The 20,098-nt window shown below is 50.0% G+C and overlaps 1 protein-coding gene across 2 annotated transcripts; it reads right to left on the bottom strand.

The window, feature by feature from the left end:
• Positions 1-26: 26 nt before the first annotated feature.
• On the bottom strand, positions 27-19,561 carry LOC131206408 (alpha-protein kinase 1). Of its 2 annotated transcripts, XM_058198948.1 has the most exons (7): positions 19,388-19,561; positions 17,858-18,202; positions 17,582-17,734; positions 17,204-17,500; positions 17,039-17,138; positions 2,578-3,108; positions 27-2,466 (listed from the first exon to the last, which is right to left on the bottom strand). In XM_058198948.1, the coding sequence occupies exons 1-7, from the start codon at positions 19,559-19,561 to the stop codon at positions 1,742-1,744; spliced, it is 2,325 nt and encodes a 774-aa protein (XP_058054931.1). In that variant the 3' UTR covers positions 27-1,741. The 2 variants fall into 2 exon arrangements, with proteins under 2 accessions (XP_058054931.1, XP_058054930.1); XM_058198947.1 differs by having other exon boundaries at positions 27-3,108; positions 17,204-18,202.
• Positions 19,562-20,098: the final 537 nt, after the last annotated feature.

Genomic DNA, 20,098 nt, shown 5'->3' with positions numbered 1-20,098 from the left:
ATACTTGCTTTCCACAGTTTCGGTTGTTCAGTGAGTGTATGTGTGTAGTGTGTGGGATGCGAGTGTGTATGTGTGTATGTTAATACGCTTTTCATTTGTTTGTCGTGTTTGTCTTATGTTTGTCTCATTTGTATTGTTCAACGATGTTCCTCACATCGATATAACGACAATGGGCTTTTGCTTTATTGATCTGCTCCCTTCTTCAGAGTGACTATACTATGCTCTCCATTGCTTCTCATCGACCACATTCACTATGTGTGTTGTAATAATAGATACGACTGTTTACACTTTCATTTGCTTATGTCCACCTTCCACGCACGACCACTACACCACCACACGAGTGGAAACCGAAAAGGTCAGCCCACATTCAGCTACCAGTGTGTTACTGTTTTTTTTTGTTTCTTTTTTTAACTTTAAGTTTCTTAAAATAACGTTTATTATTTTAGCGATTTTTACTATACACAGTGTGTGTTGTTATTTGCTTTATCCAGTTTGTTCTCTGGTTCTCTCTCCCTCGCGCACTCTTTGAAGTATCCTCTCACTGGCTTTAAAGTGGCTCTTTCACGATATCTTTGACTTTATGTGCCCCCATTACGGGTATCTTTTAGTCGTTTCTCTTTGTTCTTTGATATTAATCCCCAGTTTCGATAACTTAAAAACGTAAGAAACATTTTTTGTGCCATTTGATTATCTGGGGGTGTACGCGAGCACGCTGGCCTCGATCGTTCTTCTCAACGCGAGAGCGACCGAACGAGGTCATTGATTATCGATTTCCTTCCCAGCCCAAACATTGATTGGCATATTGATCTCGAGATGACCTCGAGAACTGGAGTGTTTACTTTATTTGTTTTAGTGTGTAGCTTCTGGGAACATTCGGAGGGGCTCCAAAAAACGACGCAGAGAGAACGGTGTCGTCTCCCTATTGCTAGAACTTATTGACTGACATCATCCGTAGCAGAGACGCGCACATGGTGTTGTCTTGCCACACTTCCCCTAATATACACGTACAAATTGCTAAAAAAGAGTTAACAAAAATACTATTTACTTTGCTTCACACCTTCATCAAACAAACCTCATCTTCAGACAGGAAATTCGCTCTCTTCTCCCTCGCGCCCTTCTTTATGCACTATGAATGACGCTTTTCGCTACTAATCTACCGTTTATTAGTACCTCTATTAGTAACAAATCGTACGCACAGAGACACACACGTTGCGCCAATTGATGCGTCCTCTGCTCCGGTAGAGTTTATACAAGTTTGAATATTTCACTCCTTTTCCAGTGTTCAATACATCGCGGTGCAACCCACCGCTTGAGCGTTGTGACCGACAGCGACACGCAACAGTCTCCGCGTTCTCCGCCTCGTTTTGGAACAGGAAATCTACCTTTGAACCGTATGCACAGGGGCCACCAAGTAGCAGGATCGAGAAGCAGATCATAAATTAATAACTGTGGACCAGACGGTGGATGATGGTTGGCGGTGAACCGGAACCCGGAAGGATAATAGGAGAGAAAGTAACACGAATTATACACATTCCAATTATGTACAATGTGGCCTCAACCAGGGTCACAGTAGTAACGCACTCCCCAACATTCCATTTTCCGTGGCTTCGACGTGCCGTTCAGGCCGGCTTTAAGATTCCGCCACCTCCGACGGTGGTTCCTCCTCGATCGGAACGACGACGCCCGCCGTACCCGAACCACCACCACTGTTGATGGCGACCACGCGAAGCCACCCGTCCCCTTACATGGAGTTAAAGTTTAGGCCCTGCAAGTTGACGGCGCCCGTGTTCATGTTGACGGTCGCCGTGTCCGGGTACCGCTGGCGGGACATTTGGTGGATGCCGGCCGCGGTCGTAAAGTCTACGTGGCGGGTATCGAGAAAGCCCATCACGCCCATCGGATGACCGTGCGGCGGACACATCAGGGGCGTGGAGGACGCCGCCACCGCTGCGGCTGCCGCTGCGGCCGCAGCCACGTTGGTGTTGTCGTTTGTCTGCGGTTGTTGCTGCTGCTGCTGCTGTTGGGCTTGCTGGTGCTGCTGCTGAGTTTGCTGCTGCGCGGCCGTCACCTGCTGTTGGGTGGCTTGGTGTTGCTGTTGCTGAGCCTGCTGAGCCGCCTGTTGCTGCTGCTGCAGGGACATGTTCAGTGCCGGCGACGAAAGGGCCGTATCGTAGTGTTCCATCGAGGCGTTCTCATCACCGGGCGGTGTAGTCGCTGTCGGTGGAGGCGATATGTTCGGTTCTAGCTTGATGCGATTCTTGATGCTGGGCCGGCTGATCGGGTACCCTCGCTTCTTGTACTCAAGCCACAGGGTTCGATTGTTGACACCGTACAGGCGGGCCGCTTTACAGAAACCGATGCCTCCGAATCGGACCGCCTCGAGCGCTCGCAGGAAGTTTTCGTCCCCTTGCGGGTTGACGGATCGTTTCCGCTTGACCGGCTGCACCACGGTCCCGGTCGCACCGGCTCCCGCTCCGGTTGCACCGGCACCGCCGGCCCCGTTGCCGCCGGTACCGTTACCAGCCGTTCCGGCGGTCCCGTTGCCAGCGTTGCCAGCCTGACCGGGCTGCCCGGCACTGGTCGTCCCGAGCGGGGACTGATTCGGGGTGCCGGTGCTGTACACCAGGGCCGTCTCGGTGCCGGCCTGCGGTGACGTGGGGGTCGAAATGTTCGACGACTGTTGGTAGCTGTTGACCATGCTGTTCGGGTTGACCGAGATGATCTGCGGCGAGAATGGGTGCTGATAGATCTGCACCGGCGTCGTCGGCTGCGGTGTGGTCGCGTTCGAGTTGCTGGCCGACGCGTTCGAGATCGCATTGGCGGTGGCGTTGGGCGCACCGCCGGCCCCTCCGGCGCCACCGTTCGCCGTGCCGTTGTTTGCATTTCCGGCACCGCCTAAACTATCGTTCTGATGGTGTTGCTGCTGACTGGCCTGCTGTTGCTGATGGTGCTGTTGTTGCTGCTGCTGCTGCACGGTTTGTTGTACCTGTTGATGTTGCTGCTGCGCTTGCTGCTGCTGGTGTTGCTGCTGCTGCAGTCCTAAATTCGTCTGACAGGACGCAATGCCAAACCGCGGATAATTCGTATCGATTACCGTCCATTGCCCACCTGGGAACGGAAAAAGGGAACAAGAGAGCTTTGATTATTTATTTGTTTTCTATTTAATTTCGCATCGTTTTTCGTTCATTGTGTTCATTGTTCCTTCTTGCTAACCTTCTCTGTCCTCACTTCTAGGGCGCGGCCTCTTTGCTATCTCATTTGACTTTGGCTGCTTTTTGTTTACTTTACTCTTTCAAACGTTTCCAAATTCCGGATAGTACTGAACGTAACAGATTACTGAACTACGCAAAACAGAATTCAAAAACTAGAAGACAGAACATATCAGAGAAGAGCAACGTTTACCGCCCCGTTACGCTTCGCAAAATCCGGAACACAGAGGCCAACCTCGTGCTAGAGGCTGATTCTCTGCTTCTCGTCTCTGCCTAACTCGTGAGGTCTTCTCCAAAAGAAAGCGAAACGTATGAACTGTGCAAACAAAAACGAACGGATCCATACTCTACAAAATTGAGTTTTGAGTAAAAAAAAGGAAAGCCAAACACTACTACTGATACTGAGATACGGATGTACGGAAGTTGATGTTCATTCAGCAAACGCATTCAGTTGCAGAAACACCGTTAAAACATAACGTCTTTCCAACAACCGAGGAACCGTTTCGATTTGGGGAAACCTCTTGGGGGGGGCTGGTCATGCGATTTGGTCTCCGGACCAAGCGCCTCACAACGTCTCTCACTGCTATGCGACAGCGCGCTTCTCTCCGTCTCTCGAGTGTAAAATTAAATAAAAAACAAATAAATACAGGCATCGATTCGGCATATTGATCGTTTTTTTCGGTTTTATGCGTCTTTCGGTGTGCCCGCGAGCTCTCTCTGTCTCCTCTTTCGTTGAACCCAATTTTTATTTTTACAATTTTGTGGACTTTTGTGCGTGGAATTGGTGAAAATATAAAATTTCCTTAACATCACCGACGGGGCTGATGGATGATTTTATCACTAGAAATTAAGATTATTTTCGGGCATCCGCAGAGCAGAGTCGGAGCATCATTAACGAGAGTATGACACGACATTTACACACATACACACAGATACCGAGTTAAAAGGGACAATAAACAGGACACAGTAAGGTGAACAACGAGTGATAAATTTAGCAATGAACAGGGTTTGCAGAGAAATAATTCAATTTCAGGGGGGACATTGATCAAAGTTGTAAACTGAGTGCGGAAAACCGCCGCACGGAAACGCTGACGACGACAGTCACCAGGGTTGGTAATGAGATGTGCCTTAAATTGTATTATTACTAACGCACTGTCCCCACGGCGGCACGCCGGAACACGGGTGGACCAACTTTAGGGGTGGATGAAATGTGCCATAATGCGATATGTGCGACGTGCGAGGCTCATGAGAGGCGGTGTGACAGGCAATGGTGAGCGATGAAGTGAAGCATGAAATATGCAAATAACGAGAACCCTTCTTGGAGGCGAGGATCTCCTTCGGCCAGCAATCGATGCGGCGATCGATAGAATGTGCATCGCGTGCACAGTAGCGATGCCCGTGTGGGGTAAATGTTAATTAAAGAAATTAAATTTGACTCCGAGCCGATTTGGCCAGCCCTCCGAGGACTCACACAACAGCCAGCTGTCAGGAGCACCGGGTGCCGGTAGATTGCTGATTCAGGCGAGATATATCCTCGCCTCGCTTTGTGTGTGCCCTGTCAAGCGTGCTAAGCGCAGATAAGTAGTAAATCTTACGCTGACCGCGAAAGCTCGTTCAGAGGCGGGCCTATGCAAATAGTATGCAGCAACCCCACCAGACCCCAGTCACCGACGACGATAAAATCCAATACTAATTACGTTGAAACGCACCACACAATCACGACAACGATGGCGCCAGGATGTGGCAGGTCCTTGCGTGCGTGTCTGCTGCTGTCGGTTGGTGGGTTCCTTCCGTCCACATACACCCTTTTCTGAGGTGCGACATTGCTTCCGGTTGATCGCGCACTCATCTCATTAGAAATCTCTCTTCACCCCCCTCGCCCGGCTCGGCGAGATCTCGTATGATTAATTTGTGCCGAGATGGGCCATCGAGCGCAGCGCAGACACCAATCCATTCCAGTGACGCCATTTCAGGCGGGATGGGTCATAAAGCAGCGAACGATGCCCGGGTCCGAGATGGCCGAATGCTGGCGCGATAAACCGGCAGCAGCATATCGATTCCGGGGCGGCGCGATCACTGTGCCCCATCTTATCGTCAGCCTTTTATTATAATTTTCGACATTTGTTTTCCCAAAATCGAATCGATCACGAATCGTGAACGTACTCTAATCTTGCGCCACAACAACAGCAACAAAAGGCACTGGGGAACAGAGTAAAGGGTCGGGTCAAAGATAAATTACAAAGATAAACTTTTGTCCAGCTGCAGCGATGGAAGCGGCCCACCGTGAGGGTGGAATCTTCACAAAACTTCATTTCTGTATGGTGCATGGTCGGGCGAGGCGCGCGCGCACCACACCGCCCACCGAGAGCTCCGCAACATCCCTGGCAGCCGTCCGAAACCATATAACATCGTCATGAATCTCGCCATTTCCAACACGCGCCCCGAGACTGACGGCCCCGAGGACTGAGGTGGTGGTCCACAATTGCCTTCATCCTCTGATCGATAGATAGTCTCATCAGCAAGCGCTATGGAAAACACTAGTGAGAGCGAGAACGAGAGGGAGAGTGAGAGGGACCAGGACGTGCAAACAGACAGTCAGACACACAGACAGACGTGGGAGAGGTTGTTCGCAGGACAACAACTTTACCCTTCCCGCGCCACCCCAGCGTCCGTTTTCTGCCGTTTGTCAGGATCGTCGTGGCTGGGTTGGAACTCCAGAATTCATTGCCGTCATCAAGTGGCACAAAATAGGATGCAGGCCAGTCATTCGGAGCGAGAGTGGGCACCGGTGGAGCAGTACCCAGGACACGGCCGCCACCACTATTACAGGTGTGAGTCCAAGAATTCGTGTACAGAGCGCACGGCGAGAACTGGATTACTTCGCATAAACTTGATATTTCATTACTTGCTTCCCTTTTTCTTCCATTTTATTATTATAATAATCGTTTTTTGTGACAATTTTGTGTAGGAAATGTTTTCATTCTCACACATTCGTACCTCGCCCCGGAAAATTTAATTTGCTCCCGGCACGGAACAGGTTGACTCGTGTGCTTTGGCCTCCCTAGTCTATCGGGGCACGGAAAATCAAATTGGGATGATCATTCTGTCGCCGCTTAGCAACATTTTATGCAAAATCGACCAATCGCCCCCAGCAGCAAAATCGCATCACCATCATTTCCTGGCACTGGCGTCATCAACAGAACGGCCGGGCCGCTTCATCCCACCACAACCAGCAGCTGGGATGGTGAAAGGGGGATAAAAATGTATCGGTAAATGGCGGAAAGCTTCCAGCGGTGCGATGAAGAGTTATCAGAAACGCCCAGCCAATCCTGGGGTCTCTTCATAAACGCCCGGCTTCCACTGCATTTCTGGGAGTTCCGCCGGGCCGGGCGTGTAGCAAGCGCTTCTGCGTCAAGGAAATGGTCGTAGGACGCGGGACGCAAAGGAATCGGATGTTGACTTGGGTAGGAACGTACACAAACGACGTGCCACCAGTGCAACTTTAATGAAGAAATAGAAACATTGCAAGCAGTTTAATAAGCAGAAAGGACAGCAACCAAGCAACGACCGTATTTTTTGCTTTTTTATAGAAAGTGATGAAATAAACTAAGAATCATGCAAAGCTGGAATTGGTTAAACATCTGTAATAAGTATAGCATATTCACAGAAAATAGCGGAAAAAGTTACTACTTAAGCGATGCATAAACTGTTTACAATTATAAAAATATAACTTTAAAACTCTGAATGCACTCCGAGTAAGGATATTTTCTAAACTTTAAGTTCCTTATGATCCACCTTCTAATTTGTGTAACATTTTCTCTCTTCTGTCACTACTTTGAGCTGCTCTTTATAATATTCATCTCACTTTCTTGTACTTATTTCCCAACCCTGATAAAAGGAAGTACATTATGAGTCACAAGCATTCGTTAATTTCCTTATGTCAAGTCGAATCAACGGCCCACCAAGCAGACTGCCATCTTTGCCTCTTCTGTTTGGCCAACAGAAAATCCCGGCCCGTAAAAACTGGCCTGACCGTGGATTTGGAGCGTTCCAAAAATGATGGATAGGAGATAGAAGCAACCGAAACCGAAATTCTATCTTCACACAGAAGAGGCTCACTTCTTTCTGCAGCTTCGTCGGCGAACCTTACAAAGCCTTGAAAGGAGACGCTTTTTAATAAAGAATGCCATCAGGATAACGGGCAAGACACGGAACCTCTGGTGGCCGGGAGGGGTGTGCCTACAGTGAAAGCAAATCACAGATCTTCGTTTCAAAAGCATTAGAAAATTATGTTTTTCCAACCGACAGTTCCTAATTGCAACTGGCGCGCGCCCTACACACGTTTTGTGTTCTTTTCACTCAATCGCCGTCTGGCGTTGACAGTGACAGACAAATGAAAGGCGGCCCCTAATATAAGGTTAAGATGCTATTTAAATGCTTTTTACAAAATATCGCATCAATAGTATGGCATTTATCATAAATCATTGCACGGCCCTCAAATGCATGCTCTGGAAAGCGAATGGTTGACGGTGGTTGACTAACGAGAAATGCACAAATACAATAGCACCGGGCAAAAATCGTTCGTGAAATTATTTAAATCTCACTAACTTTGTAAGAGCCCCACAGCGCACCGTAGTAGTCATTGAAAGCTCTCTCCTATTGCGCCACCTAATGAAGCATTCATTCTCGAGTGCGCGGTGCCCATTGATTCGCCCGCCATTAAAACGTCAAACCGAACGGAACCGACGGTGTCACGCGGCACCGGAATATGCACTCACTAATCGATGAGCGGTTGAGTTTACTAACCCGACCGCGAAGGGTGCAAAAACCATACAAGAAAACGGGTCAGACAGACATAGCGAGAAAGAGAGACCAAAGGAAAGAGTGAGTGTGACACAACATTACAGACAGGACAGCTCGAACCACACAGCATACGGACCCAAAGGCGCTGCGCTCACAGTCCGTCAAACGGATATGCTGCTGCAGGATTCGTTTGCGCCGCCAAAAATATGATGGCTCTCCGTCGTTGCTGTCATCGGTAGTCAGAAAATGTGTATTGGGAAACGTTAACCACAAAGAAAGTTTTGGTTTGATTTCTTTTTCGGATCCGAGAAAGAGAAAGAAAGAGAGTGAGTGAGCGAAATGCGAGGCAACAGAAAATCAATACCAAACCATCAATCAATGTCAACGGGCGGATCGGGAATCTTTCGAGTTTCTAGCTTCTATTCTCACGCGGCAGCCACACAAAAAACGCCATATATTACTAAGCACTTTCTCCCGGTCTCGGTTCTCGGAATCTTCGCCGCTCTTTGGTAAGCTCGCTTGTAAATGTACGTTCCAACATCGTTATCGTGATGGTTGTAAACAATAAAGATTGGTAAAATTCACGTCTTTTCCAGAACACAGATTATCGGAAACGATTTCCCAATATGGTGGTTGACACGCGACGCCGTTGGTTGCTTTGATTAACAACCACACATTTACCAATATCGACTCTCGATGAAATTGTATGTCGACTCCAAGGTTTGTATAAGTTTTCAGTCGCGTCTAACAAACATCGTAAGAAGAAAAACTTCAAAACAAGCGATCCTTCAGTTTCATCGGATAAAACCAACAGGATTTGCCACTTTTTATCATGTAAAAATCAATCATGATTTCTCTAAAAAGGTACATCCTGTAAGGATACTCACCCATCCCAGTACACGGATGGTAGAAGGACGATATCGTACAAGTGAAGTGAAGTGAAGATTCTACTTCCGGCCATTTTATTGCGCCCGCCAAAAAACAATGCACAACACACCAGCACACCTGTGTTCGTGTAACCTGCGAACCAGCGCTTCGGAACCAATCTCGTTGCAAACTCGTTCCGCCAGCAGCAGCAGCAGCAGTAACATCCTCCCGCGGCCAGCAGAAACACGGAGATTTAGTTGGATTCAATTTAGCTACCTAGTCGACGCGCAAAGTGCAGTTCCGGGCCCCGAGGTACGCACGCGAAAGGTCGACAGGCAGCCTGAACTGAATGGCACACTCAAACCATGGTGCAGGGCCACGAAACGAACGAAGAATGAGGAGTGGTTCGGAAAGCAAATCGAAATGCTTTCCCGTTTGAGCTCTCCCAAAATCCTAAGCGCCAAACACACCCGATCAATACTCTAAACTGAAAAGCCTCCAAAAAGGGGGCGAGATAGAGGAGAGCAGATTGAGTTTTGCTGAAGGACGAGTTCGTCAACTCGTCGGAATAGATGGAAAACAAATGGACAGTAACAGTAATACTGCCACGCGTGGCACGGATTAATGCCGCACACAACAACCAGCCGGCACGTGGAGGGGAAGAAGTTGTCACAACATAGCCACAGTCTTTTGCTTCCGCTTACATTACAATTTTCCGGAAACTCATATTCTCATATAAAATATCTACATTATTCTTCGCCTGCAGCATGGATCGGTACACTTTACACTCTGGCCAACACACAAAAGCCCTTCTCGCGCCGTGTTTTCTATCGATCGACGAATGCACACATTTCAATCGAGGCCCATGTTTGCTGCCTCTCCCATGGCGCTGTGCCATTCGGTGCCAGACCGGGAGACGTTGCAGTTGTTGCTGAAACGCTGTCAACAGCCAATCCCCGGCCAATGACGGGATACAAGCTGTCTGTGGCCCAAAGCCGGAAGGACGTAGCCCGCCCGGTACTAAAATATTCAACTTACTCCCACAGGAGGAGGACGTCGGACCGACCGGTCGTCGACGCATTGAGACCGATAACCGATTGAAATGGGTTGTGAAAAATGAATAGGTCGGCCAGCGGGCCGGTTAGATCGAAGAAAATAGCTCCGGAAAGCAAACAACCAATTAATGAAGCAAAAAAAGGACAAGAACTAAAAAAAACGGTGTTCCTTATACGCACCAGGTGATTGACCAGAAAACAGTCAGTCAGTCAGTCGGTGCACGGTTTGTCACCTGTACGTAGACCGCCTCACGTGTCCTGGCTGCCGATACGTTTGTCCTTCATCTACGCGGCTCTATTGTTCTGCTCCACACAGTCCATCAAAATCACTCGTTTGACGTACATCATACGCAAGAAAACAACGAACGAACGAACGAACGAGTTCAGATCGCCGACTTCCGACTTCGATTAACTCGCAGGCGGTGTAAAGTGCGCTACCCATTCTCTTCGAATCCGTCGAAGGTTATGCCCGTCGAAGCGGTGGTCCGATGTGGACGAGGATGGACCCAATTAAAACTGACCACCTTTCCACGATTCGTCGTTATGTTTCGGAACCCCTTTTGTCGGGCACCACTTGCGGTGCTTGGCAAACGCACCGACAAATTCTGAAGGACAAGCAGCGGCTTCGTGCTAGGAGAGCTCTGACGTCTGCCGTTTGGTTTTTAAGCCTCCCACCGACCAGTGTCCGGAGCGAAGTGTTATCCTTTCGCGCGGTGAAGGGTTTGCTGCGCTCATCGCATACGGAACAGCGTACCCGGAGGAGCATTGCATTCGAATAGACAAATATCCCACTGAGGACGATGTGAGGCCCGACACAATAAGAGACCCTTTCGACGACTGGCCAGCAGCTCAGTAGTGGTGTCGTGGTGCAAGTAGAAAGAGCTTCAATTGTTCTAGATTTGATTGAGCACTTTTCTGATCAATACCTCCGAAGTTTCCTGATCGATTTTTACTAAACCCAGCCTGAAGAAGCGTTTTCTTTCGCCTATCAGAAGCGGCCTATCAGAACGGAGGTTCTGATAGGCCCTAAATCGATAAACGAAGTTATCGAATTCTGTCCCATTCCGGACCATTGTAGCTTGATGATCCAGAGATGGCGTAACAATTGGAGCGACTTAAAATTCGAAACGTTAATAGATCGGACGGCAAAGGACATCGTGATAGGTGCCAAAAAGGTTTGGTGCATAGCATAGAAGGAAATCTCGGGTCCCTGCTATAGGTCCCTACACCTCATTCTATTGGCTTTGGACTTATCTATGTCCAGCTACATGTATAAAGACATTGGACTACTTTGCTGTGGTTGCCCACCGCCGAATTTCGCCCATAAATCATTTCCACACCCAACAACAGAAAAGAAAAGGTGTCAAAAATGTCACACTGTAACAAAAGTCGGCCACAACTGCAGCGATAATGTGAGGATAGTGGCTGGAGAAGCTAGGCAATCGAATAGCGTTTTGTTTATCCGTTACGAAAAGTAGCTCAAAGGTAGCTATTCCTGCATTGCGGGTTCTCTCTCGTCCGTCGGCATTCATCATCCTGAACCGTTCAGAGGACGGTTCCACAGGAAACAATCAGTCCCTACTAACACCGCCCTTCTCTGCAACACGCCAAACATATTAGCCCATTCCGAATTGAGATGTCCATGACTGCTTATCGCACACTTATTAGAACGTACCACGCTACCCACAATTCGGCCTGCAAAAGCATTTCCTGTTGTGTGCCCTTTTCCGCTTTCCGATCCCGCTAACAAAAATTTCCATTCACCAACGGCGGCGGTCTAATTTGATGAAAATCACAAACCGTTAAGCGTCCGACACCGATGGGAACGAATATGTATTCAGGACGTCGAGGACTTGCCTGTGTGGTTGGTTGGCTTCGAATGGCCCATGCTCTCTTTCTCTCGTGCCTCCTCTATTGCCTTCATAGACCAACCACCCAGCCCGGGACGATAACGATTGACCGGCCCCACTCGAAGTCTACGAGCGGAAAATGGCCGGTTTCCAAATGTGTGGATTTTTATTTTAATGAGCACAATGCTCAACGGCCCACAGGTCGGCCACCAGGCAAACGTTAATGTCAAAGGGCGGCACACCGGCGTCCGTAGGGTATGTTGAATAACGCATTTCAATCAGACTTCCAATAAAGTTGGGATTTAGGATCGGTCACGTGGCCCCGTCCAACCGAACCGAAGCAGGGGAAGGTGGTGTACAAAATAAAATAAAACTTGACTGACAAAATAAAACCAAATTAAGTTCCTGCGCGCACGGCCTCCGGAGATGGAGGCGCATGGTGGCCCTCGCGACAGAGACCCCAAACAGCAGCATGCTCGGTGAATGACGTTAATGTCACCGCCTGTCCATGTCGGCCTTCCGCCTGGCAAACGGAAGATACGACCGGCTGGCCGAACTGGAGGAATATTTGGTTGACAACCCCCCCAGGCCCAAAATAATCCTTTCCGCGTTTTTCGAGCGAGAGCGCTGGTCCAATTGGTGGTGTCAAAGTTGGGCGGCGATGGGCCATTTTTGTTTCGCCGCCCCCCCAAGGGACCACACCAGCGATCCGATCGTCGGAACTGCATACGATAATGATTATAATGTGGAAAACTGGTGGAAAATGAAATGAATAAAATAATGAAAACAACGTGGAGCCGTCGTCCCTGACCCCGGCTCTGACGTGCCCTACGAGCATTCCCCATCGCCGCCGGAGGGCGGAGTGAATTTTTTGCTGTCCAATATTTATTTGTTAATTTTAATTTTCAGCTATACGGCAGACGAACTGACCGTCTGTGTGTTCATGGTGGATGGGTTTATCGATTGTGTCTTCGTTTTGTGTGGCACCCCTGTGGCACCGACAACGCTTTCCTATATTTCCATTCGAGTTTTCATCTTCCGAACCCACCAGAAGCAATCGAAAACGAAACTATCGATCGACCGCTGGTAATCGGACAATACATCGGACTGAACCGGGCTTAAATTAGCCGCGACAACAAAGTTTGCGAGTCCGAATGATTAGAGTTTGACCAATAAACTGACTGTTGGAGTCAAACACGTTTCAAGGGCTCACCCGGGCGGCAGCCACACGGAAACAAAAGAAACCCCTAACGAAATTTAAACATATTCCCAGTGGTGAAATTAATGAAAAGCGATCAACCGACCGGTTGGGTTGGGTGGCCGTCCCGCAAAAAACAGATTCCGGAACAGCAGTCCCGGTGGCAAGCACAAACGGCGCTTGCTCCTGCGCCACGGTCGGCATTATCATCACGTGTCTGATTTTAATTACAATCGCCAGAATAAATTATTATTATATTAGTTCTGTCTTTTGCTTTGTCCACCATTTGGAATGGAGAGCGCACTGTGAGAGTCGCCGACAGTGATTTTTTATTGTTTTGCAGAAGAGCCAGAAACACGTAAAATATTTTTGTATATTATTCATGCCATTCTTCTGGTTCCACGCGCTTCTTCTCCACTGTGTACAAACGAATTGGGTTTAATTTTTAATTTGTTTTGTCAATCCGGGCGCCGCGATGACGCTTCCAGGCGTTTGCATGGGGAAGCGGGCCCGGGAAAATATGCTACGGGGCCAGTTACAGCTCCAGAGGAGGAAAACTCCAGAGTCCCGGAAAGCATCACAGGGCCCGGAGAGAGACAGAGGGAAACGACCCGGGGGCTAATTTCACGCGACCATGAGAAAATGGGTGTTTTGACGCGCACAACACCACACAAGTGTCGTCGCCCGAAGGACACTGGTGGGACACAATCCAGGCGGTCGGGATTTCGCTTTGGGGTGCCAACCATTGGAGAAGGATTAACTTGACACGACCGCGCCATGCTACACATCAACAAACACTGAGCGCATAATTTAGCACAGCAAGTCCGGTAAGCCGTCCGACAACGGTGCTACAATTCACAAAAGGGGAGGGCTCACTCGAAATCGATGGCCACCGGTCATGCAATTATCATTAAACTGGGCTGATTATGGCTATGCTAGCGTTCGGGGAAACACTTCGCCACCTCCGAGTTAAAAAGACCGGCCGGAAGATAATGTTTATAGGACTTTCAAAGTGTCACAGTACACAGTAGTTTTGGTGATTTAAGGAAATGGTTGCCACGACAAATCGTTCATGCAGGACACGGATAAGCCCGGAACCCGCTTTTTAATGGCCACTACTACTGTCCACAGAGCAAATCATTATAATATGTACATCGAAAATGACCCCCGGTGGTGACTTTTCTGGGGGTGGTGGCGAACCACACTCACTTTTTACAGTTTTTGGTCGCCGTTTTTCACACGGAAATCCCCGTCAACATCCGTTACTATCATAAATTATCGAATAACAAAGAAAGCCCGGGAAGCCTCGTTACATAAATAAACAACCCATGCGCGCCTGCCGCTACCGCGTGGGCCGCGGGAGGGCTCAGCAAATCGAAAATCGAGCCGGAAAAACACGATCATTACCGTCCATCACAACCACAGCCATCGCGCGTTGTAACGCACACGTGTTTCCTCCGTAAATGCACACCAGGCCAGCCGATGGAACACGATGCATAATAAATTAGCAATCGAAATTGCGTCCCAACGTGCGCGGGACCACAAACGGAACGCCGAGAATGGAATACTGTGTCCACTCGCGGCAAGGACTAGGCCGCGGGCTCCAATCTCGCTTTGCTAACCCCGAATGTCGAACAATATTTACAACACTCGCCGCTCGCCAAATAGTTAATTGCAGTACTTTGCTAGAACGACAGGAAAAACAATGGTTAATGCATTTTTACATGTATCTCAGTTTTCTAGGGATTTCAGTGTTCCATTTTGCTATTATTTTGACGTTCGGTATTGGCATAGGTGGTTGTGACAGCTAGCACACATCACATACCGATCTAGTACTCTTAGAGGAAGCAACTTAGTCGGTGCGTTCCGAGCATTCCAGCTGTAAAAGCCTGACCACAGGCCGAATACTTATCCAAGAATCATAACCGAGGCGAGGCCGAAAGCCAAACCCAGGTGAATTAATCGAATACCAAAACTTCCTCCGCTGGAACTTTAGAACCGTCATCATCGCGACAGTCACCAGCTGGCTACTAACCAGCTGACACTCACTAAGTGCATTTGTGTAACGAGTATTTGATTCTGTCTGTATATTTGATATTCACATTAAAGCCCCTTTAAATGGTATTTTTAAACAATTTGTCCCCTTTCAGGAGCGACAATATAATTTTCGCACGCGGCCTGCTTGTACAAAACATTTAAAACATTGTTTGATCGTGTGGTGCCCTGAATTGCCATGGAATGTAAAACTCAATATATCGGCGGTGATACCGGACGGAATCTCCTCAACCACTCTTCTCCAATCGATCGGCCCCCATCAGGCCGCCGGTGGCCGAACGCGATTTGATTTTATTGAAAATCGACCAGCGTTCACCGCGCATAGCCGGGGAAAATTAAATGGTTTACTGAATTGGTAGGCTATCGATCGATCCGTGAGCCGCGTTGGGCGGACCACGGGCTCGGAATGTAAGTCAATGTGCATCAGCAGCATGGCAGCAGCGTGGACGAAGAACACGAGCCATGTAAAACCCCCTGCTGGAACAGCCCCGCGCCGAAAACACTTATCCATCGATTCGAATAATTTAACCATCACTTTGCATCCCGGTAAAATCCTGATGACATTAAAAGGGTGGTCCTCTGCTTGCAGCTCCCAGGCGCGTGTTCAAATATTGCATCGTCAAAGGGTACCAATTTGCTGCTACAGCCGAGCCGAGCCCTCGTCTCGTCGTTCCCCCCCGCCGCCGGGGGTTTTGATCTCAACCCGGGACCCGTCAACAATCATTAGCCGAATCCCGGGTGGTGGTGGTGGTAGTGAGCGGCGCGCTAGGGCGCACATCCTTCTGGTTTTCGCTTTTCCCCTCGCTTGGGCCTTTGGCTTTGGAACGAATTTTAATCAGATCGCTATTTCGTGTGCGCCGCCACCAAACAAAGTTTGCGGTAGGCACACTTCCGGGCGCGCGGCAAAACAGTGCCAAACCAGGTGGCCGACCGGGGGAAGAAAATTGTTTTCCATCAATCGAAGGTAAAATTGGATGGCCCCTCGTGTTAGGTGCTTGATTTCGACTCTTTTTAAACATTAATTTTTGATTTCATTGCCCAACCGTGGAGAGTCAAGTCTCTCGAACAGATTAGATTATTTAGACCGTGTGGCCAATTCCGACCTCCAACTCCAACTGTCGTCACGCAGGATATAACGTCATTAGGCAGTTGACGGTAAAAATATGGGAAAATTTCTTATGCTAGAGTTAAAATGCACTTTCCTCTGCATAATGCAGGACGTGACGGCTACGGGGCCCATAATGAGGCACTAACCAATTTATGGCAGAGCTAATTTCCCATTTCGCTCGATACATCGACATCGACACACGCAGCACCAGCATGTCATTACACATGCGCCATCGCACCAAACGGGGGTAAATTAACGACCGCGTCGTCCACTTCGAAAGTGAGGCCTGGGACCACCTCTAGCGCTTTTTAAGGTTGTTTTAAATATATTTTTAACGCCTGCGAGCCGAATTGATCAAAATAATGGCAGCGAAATGGAGCGCATAATCGTGGCCCGCTCTCTTTTTTCAAAACTCTTTTTGCACCTTAATTACGTGGGAGACAAATTCAATTTGTGCACCGCCATGCAGAGCAATGGATGGCACGCAAAAAATGGACCCGTGGCCCCGTTGGTTCGGTTGGATGGGAATTGATAAAATCAATAACGAAATGAAGGCGACAATCAACGCGACGAATGCCGTGACTTTGCGCGGCTTAAACATGCAACAACGGGCAGCAGTTCCGAGTTTCCGGGAAGGAAGAACACGGAGACGGGCCGGATCAGAAATAAACTAAAACATTGGCATCGGCAATGGAGGTTGATGGAGCGAAATGATTGAAGCGAGACAGTTTTGTGAATCGGATTCGGACCGATCGAATGGAGGAATGAACAATATGAATGATGAACAAGCGGATGGTGACCACCGGGAGAGTGGCCTAGGAACGGATACACGGATATACGAGGAAGACTCTGCGCGCCAAAAGGTTGGCCGCCGGCCAAGAAAGCCCACTTACCGGTGTGTTGCGTCTGGGACTGCGTTATGTTCACGGTCGTCGGTGTCGTCGAGATGTCCATCGGGATGGCCTGCGTGACCCCACTGAGGTCTTCCGTTTTCTGTAAGAACCGGCACATTAAGGGACCGACCGACCGGGCAACGCGGAGAAGGACTCTCTACTTACGATGATGCTGGGAATATGGTGGCCCGTCTCGTCGACACTTTCCTGCGACGACTCGTGCTGCTGCTGGTCAACGTCCGAGCTGGGGCTCTCCTTGATGATGCGAATGTTGTTACCGGCGGCGGCAGCGGCAGCGGCGGCCGCAGCCGCAGTGGCCGCACCCAGCGCTAGCGCCCCGTGTCCCGTGGTGTACGATATGTTGTCGACCTGTTGCTGAATGTGCAGGTGTGGCACGAGATTGAGCGTACCGTCCGTGCTGGAACCATGCTCGTCGGACTGCTGCTGTTGTTGCTGCTGCTGCTGTTGCTGCTGCTGAGCGGCAGCGGCGGCTGCCGCGGCCGCAGCAGCCGCCGCAGCCTGCTGCTGGGCGACGGCCGCCGCCTGCTGTTGCTGCTGCAACCGCTCCGTGGACAGGGAACCCGAACCGGTCGAGGTCTTCCGTAACCGCTTCCGCCGAGCCGCGGGTGACATGTTTGTCGTTGGGGAGGGTGACCTTCGCAGCTGAGGCTGCTGGTGAAGCTGCTGCTGATGATGGTACTGTTGCTGCTGCTGCTGCTGCTGTTGCTGCTGCTGTGCTTGTTGTTGTTGCTGATGATGTTGTGCCTGTTGCTGCTGCTGTTGTTGTTGCTGTTGCTGCTGCTGTTGTTGCTGCTGCTGCTGTTGTTGTTGCTGCTGTTGCTGCTGCTGCTGCTGTTGCTGCTGAGATTCCGCACTGGCCCATATCGCTTCGCCGGGCGCGCCGGACACCACGTTGGTTCCCTGTATCAGATCGGACGGGTCCAGCTTGCTCAGATCCGCCTTGCAGACGGCCGACGCGTCCGGCATCTCCGCCAGGCCCTTGATCTTCAGCATTTCGGCTGTCTTGAGCACCTGCGGCAGCTGCTCCGTCGACACGTTCACCTCGCCGTAGTACATAAAGTCCACCATCGTCTTCAGGTCGATGTACTGCACGTCCTTCAGTATCACGATGGGGTGCTGGCAGGGATTGGCGGTGAACAGTGACTGCGGAAGCGAAAGGGGCAAAAACACAGGCAAATCAGAACCATAAAACATACGAAATTTGAAACCATGGTACCTCCCTCCCAGGAACCCCGGGCTCTCGAACGCCGTGTGACACGGACACGAGAAAAACAATTTCTCATCCGTCCTCGAGAGCTCGCTCTGGCTCGCCCGCCCCCAGGGGACCGCTTTGCAGACGATAAAACCCTGCCCACCATGTTATCATGCCTCAATCAGCAACAGCACACAACACAATGCACACACCCGACCTGGCCCGACCGACCGCCATGTCCTGCGGAACCCAGGAATTCGGAGCTCACTTTCGGGAAAATTTGATTCGCCTGCAGCAACAGCGGCTAGGGGGCGATAGAAAGTGCCCCTCGGGGTCGCTACGAAGGCCGCGGCGAGTGGATGATGAATTTTTCACGCATTATTTTACACCCTCCCGAGCGAAAGGGGTGAACCCCTTCGGATTGCTCTCTCGACGGGGAAAGTGCTACTGCTCCGAATTGTTCCGAACAAAACACAGGGTGCGGCCACGGATGTCGGAGGAAAGGGCTTGATTGAGACGTTATACATGTGCCGCAAGGGGTGCCTGGCAAAGAACGGAGTTTCCTTTTATCGTCGCCGTTATCCGCAGACATCGAGCAACGAGGCGTGCGGGCTCAAAATGTTACACATAAATTAACAAAAAGTCGGCCATCGGCTTCAGAGCTCGGCTCTGAATGTATCTCTCTCTCTCTGCGGAGAAAGGACTCGAACGCATCGAAAGGGGGTCCAAAAATGATGCCCCCAAATTGCTTTGCATGAACGCGCTCATTACGGGGCGGCTTAATTTATTATCATCTACGACTCGTTGCCGTCCGGAACTCGGAGATTAATTGGCCCCGTGTCGCCAGACCCACCGTCATGGAACCGGTCCGTTCCGTGATCATTAATATCCGCTGCGCCACACACGACCCGCTAAGGATTAGCGCGCCTTCAGGTCTAACTCAATTAAACGGTCCCTCTCCTGTGCGTTGTTACGGGCGCCCCTGGTTCCCTGGGGAATCGTCACGTCCCGAACCAAATAATGCCGATCGACGGAATTCGGTTGTTGGCGACATGAAAACACAACATTCTTTAATCTGATTAATTATCGTTTGAAGGAGAGTTCAACCCACAGACACACCCGCAACCGAGACTTACCTGAAAGTAGGAGCTGCACGCCGAAAGGACGACCTTGTGCGCCTGCAGTTGGCGCCCTTCGGCGGCCAGCGTAACGTCGACCAGGCTCTCATTGTGCAGCAGCGTCGAGAAGACCGAGATGAAGTTCGGCTGATGGTTGTTCCACCGGAGACAGTACTGCTGCACAGACATCATTCACGTGCCGTTAGTTTGTTCGACCTCGCCTTGGTTGAGACAGTCTGCTGGTCGTGGGCCGCGAGGAGCCGCTGCCCACCTCGCCTCGCCTGCCACGAGATACAATTATGTTGAGGAGCTCTCTCTCTCTCTCTCTCTCTCTCTCTCTGTCGCCCGCTCTGTTTATGCTGGATGTGCCTCCCTGCTTCTTATCGTCGTAGTCGGAAGGGCTGCAAAGGGACCGAAAAAGGTGAACCGGGGGTTAGAGAGCAGCAAAAGGGACAAACTTTTCCGATGGGGTGCCTGAACTGAAAAGGTTCTGCCACCATTGTGACTTCAAATGATGCTCTAATGATGCTCGGTCCGTCACCGAGCACGTTCACACATGTTCGAGGACGACTTGCTTGCTTCTGGCGGGAATGTGCATTAGGCATTCGGCCCCTTGCATTCCATTAGCCAAGTGCCATCACGAGAATAATATCGAAATACGTAAGGATTAGACCCCGACAGCAGCACATGATTCCCATTTTCATCGGAACCATTCCGAAACGACGGGCA

The sequence above is a fragment of the Anopheles bellator genome, chromosome 1, assembly GCF_943735745.2.
Source record: "Anopheles bellator chromosome 1, idAnoBellAS_SP24_06.2, whole genome shotgun sequence".
Taxonomy (NCBI): domain Eukaryota; kingdom Metazoa; phylum Arthropoda; class Insecta; order Diptera; family Culicidae; genus Anopheles; species Anopheles bellator.
Note: the sequence above shows the minus strand (reverse complement) of the source record. Positions and strands in the feature narration are given on the sequence as shown.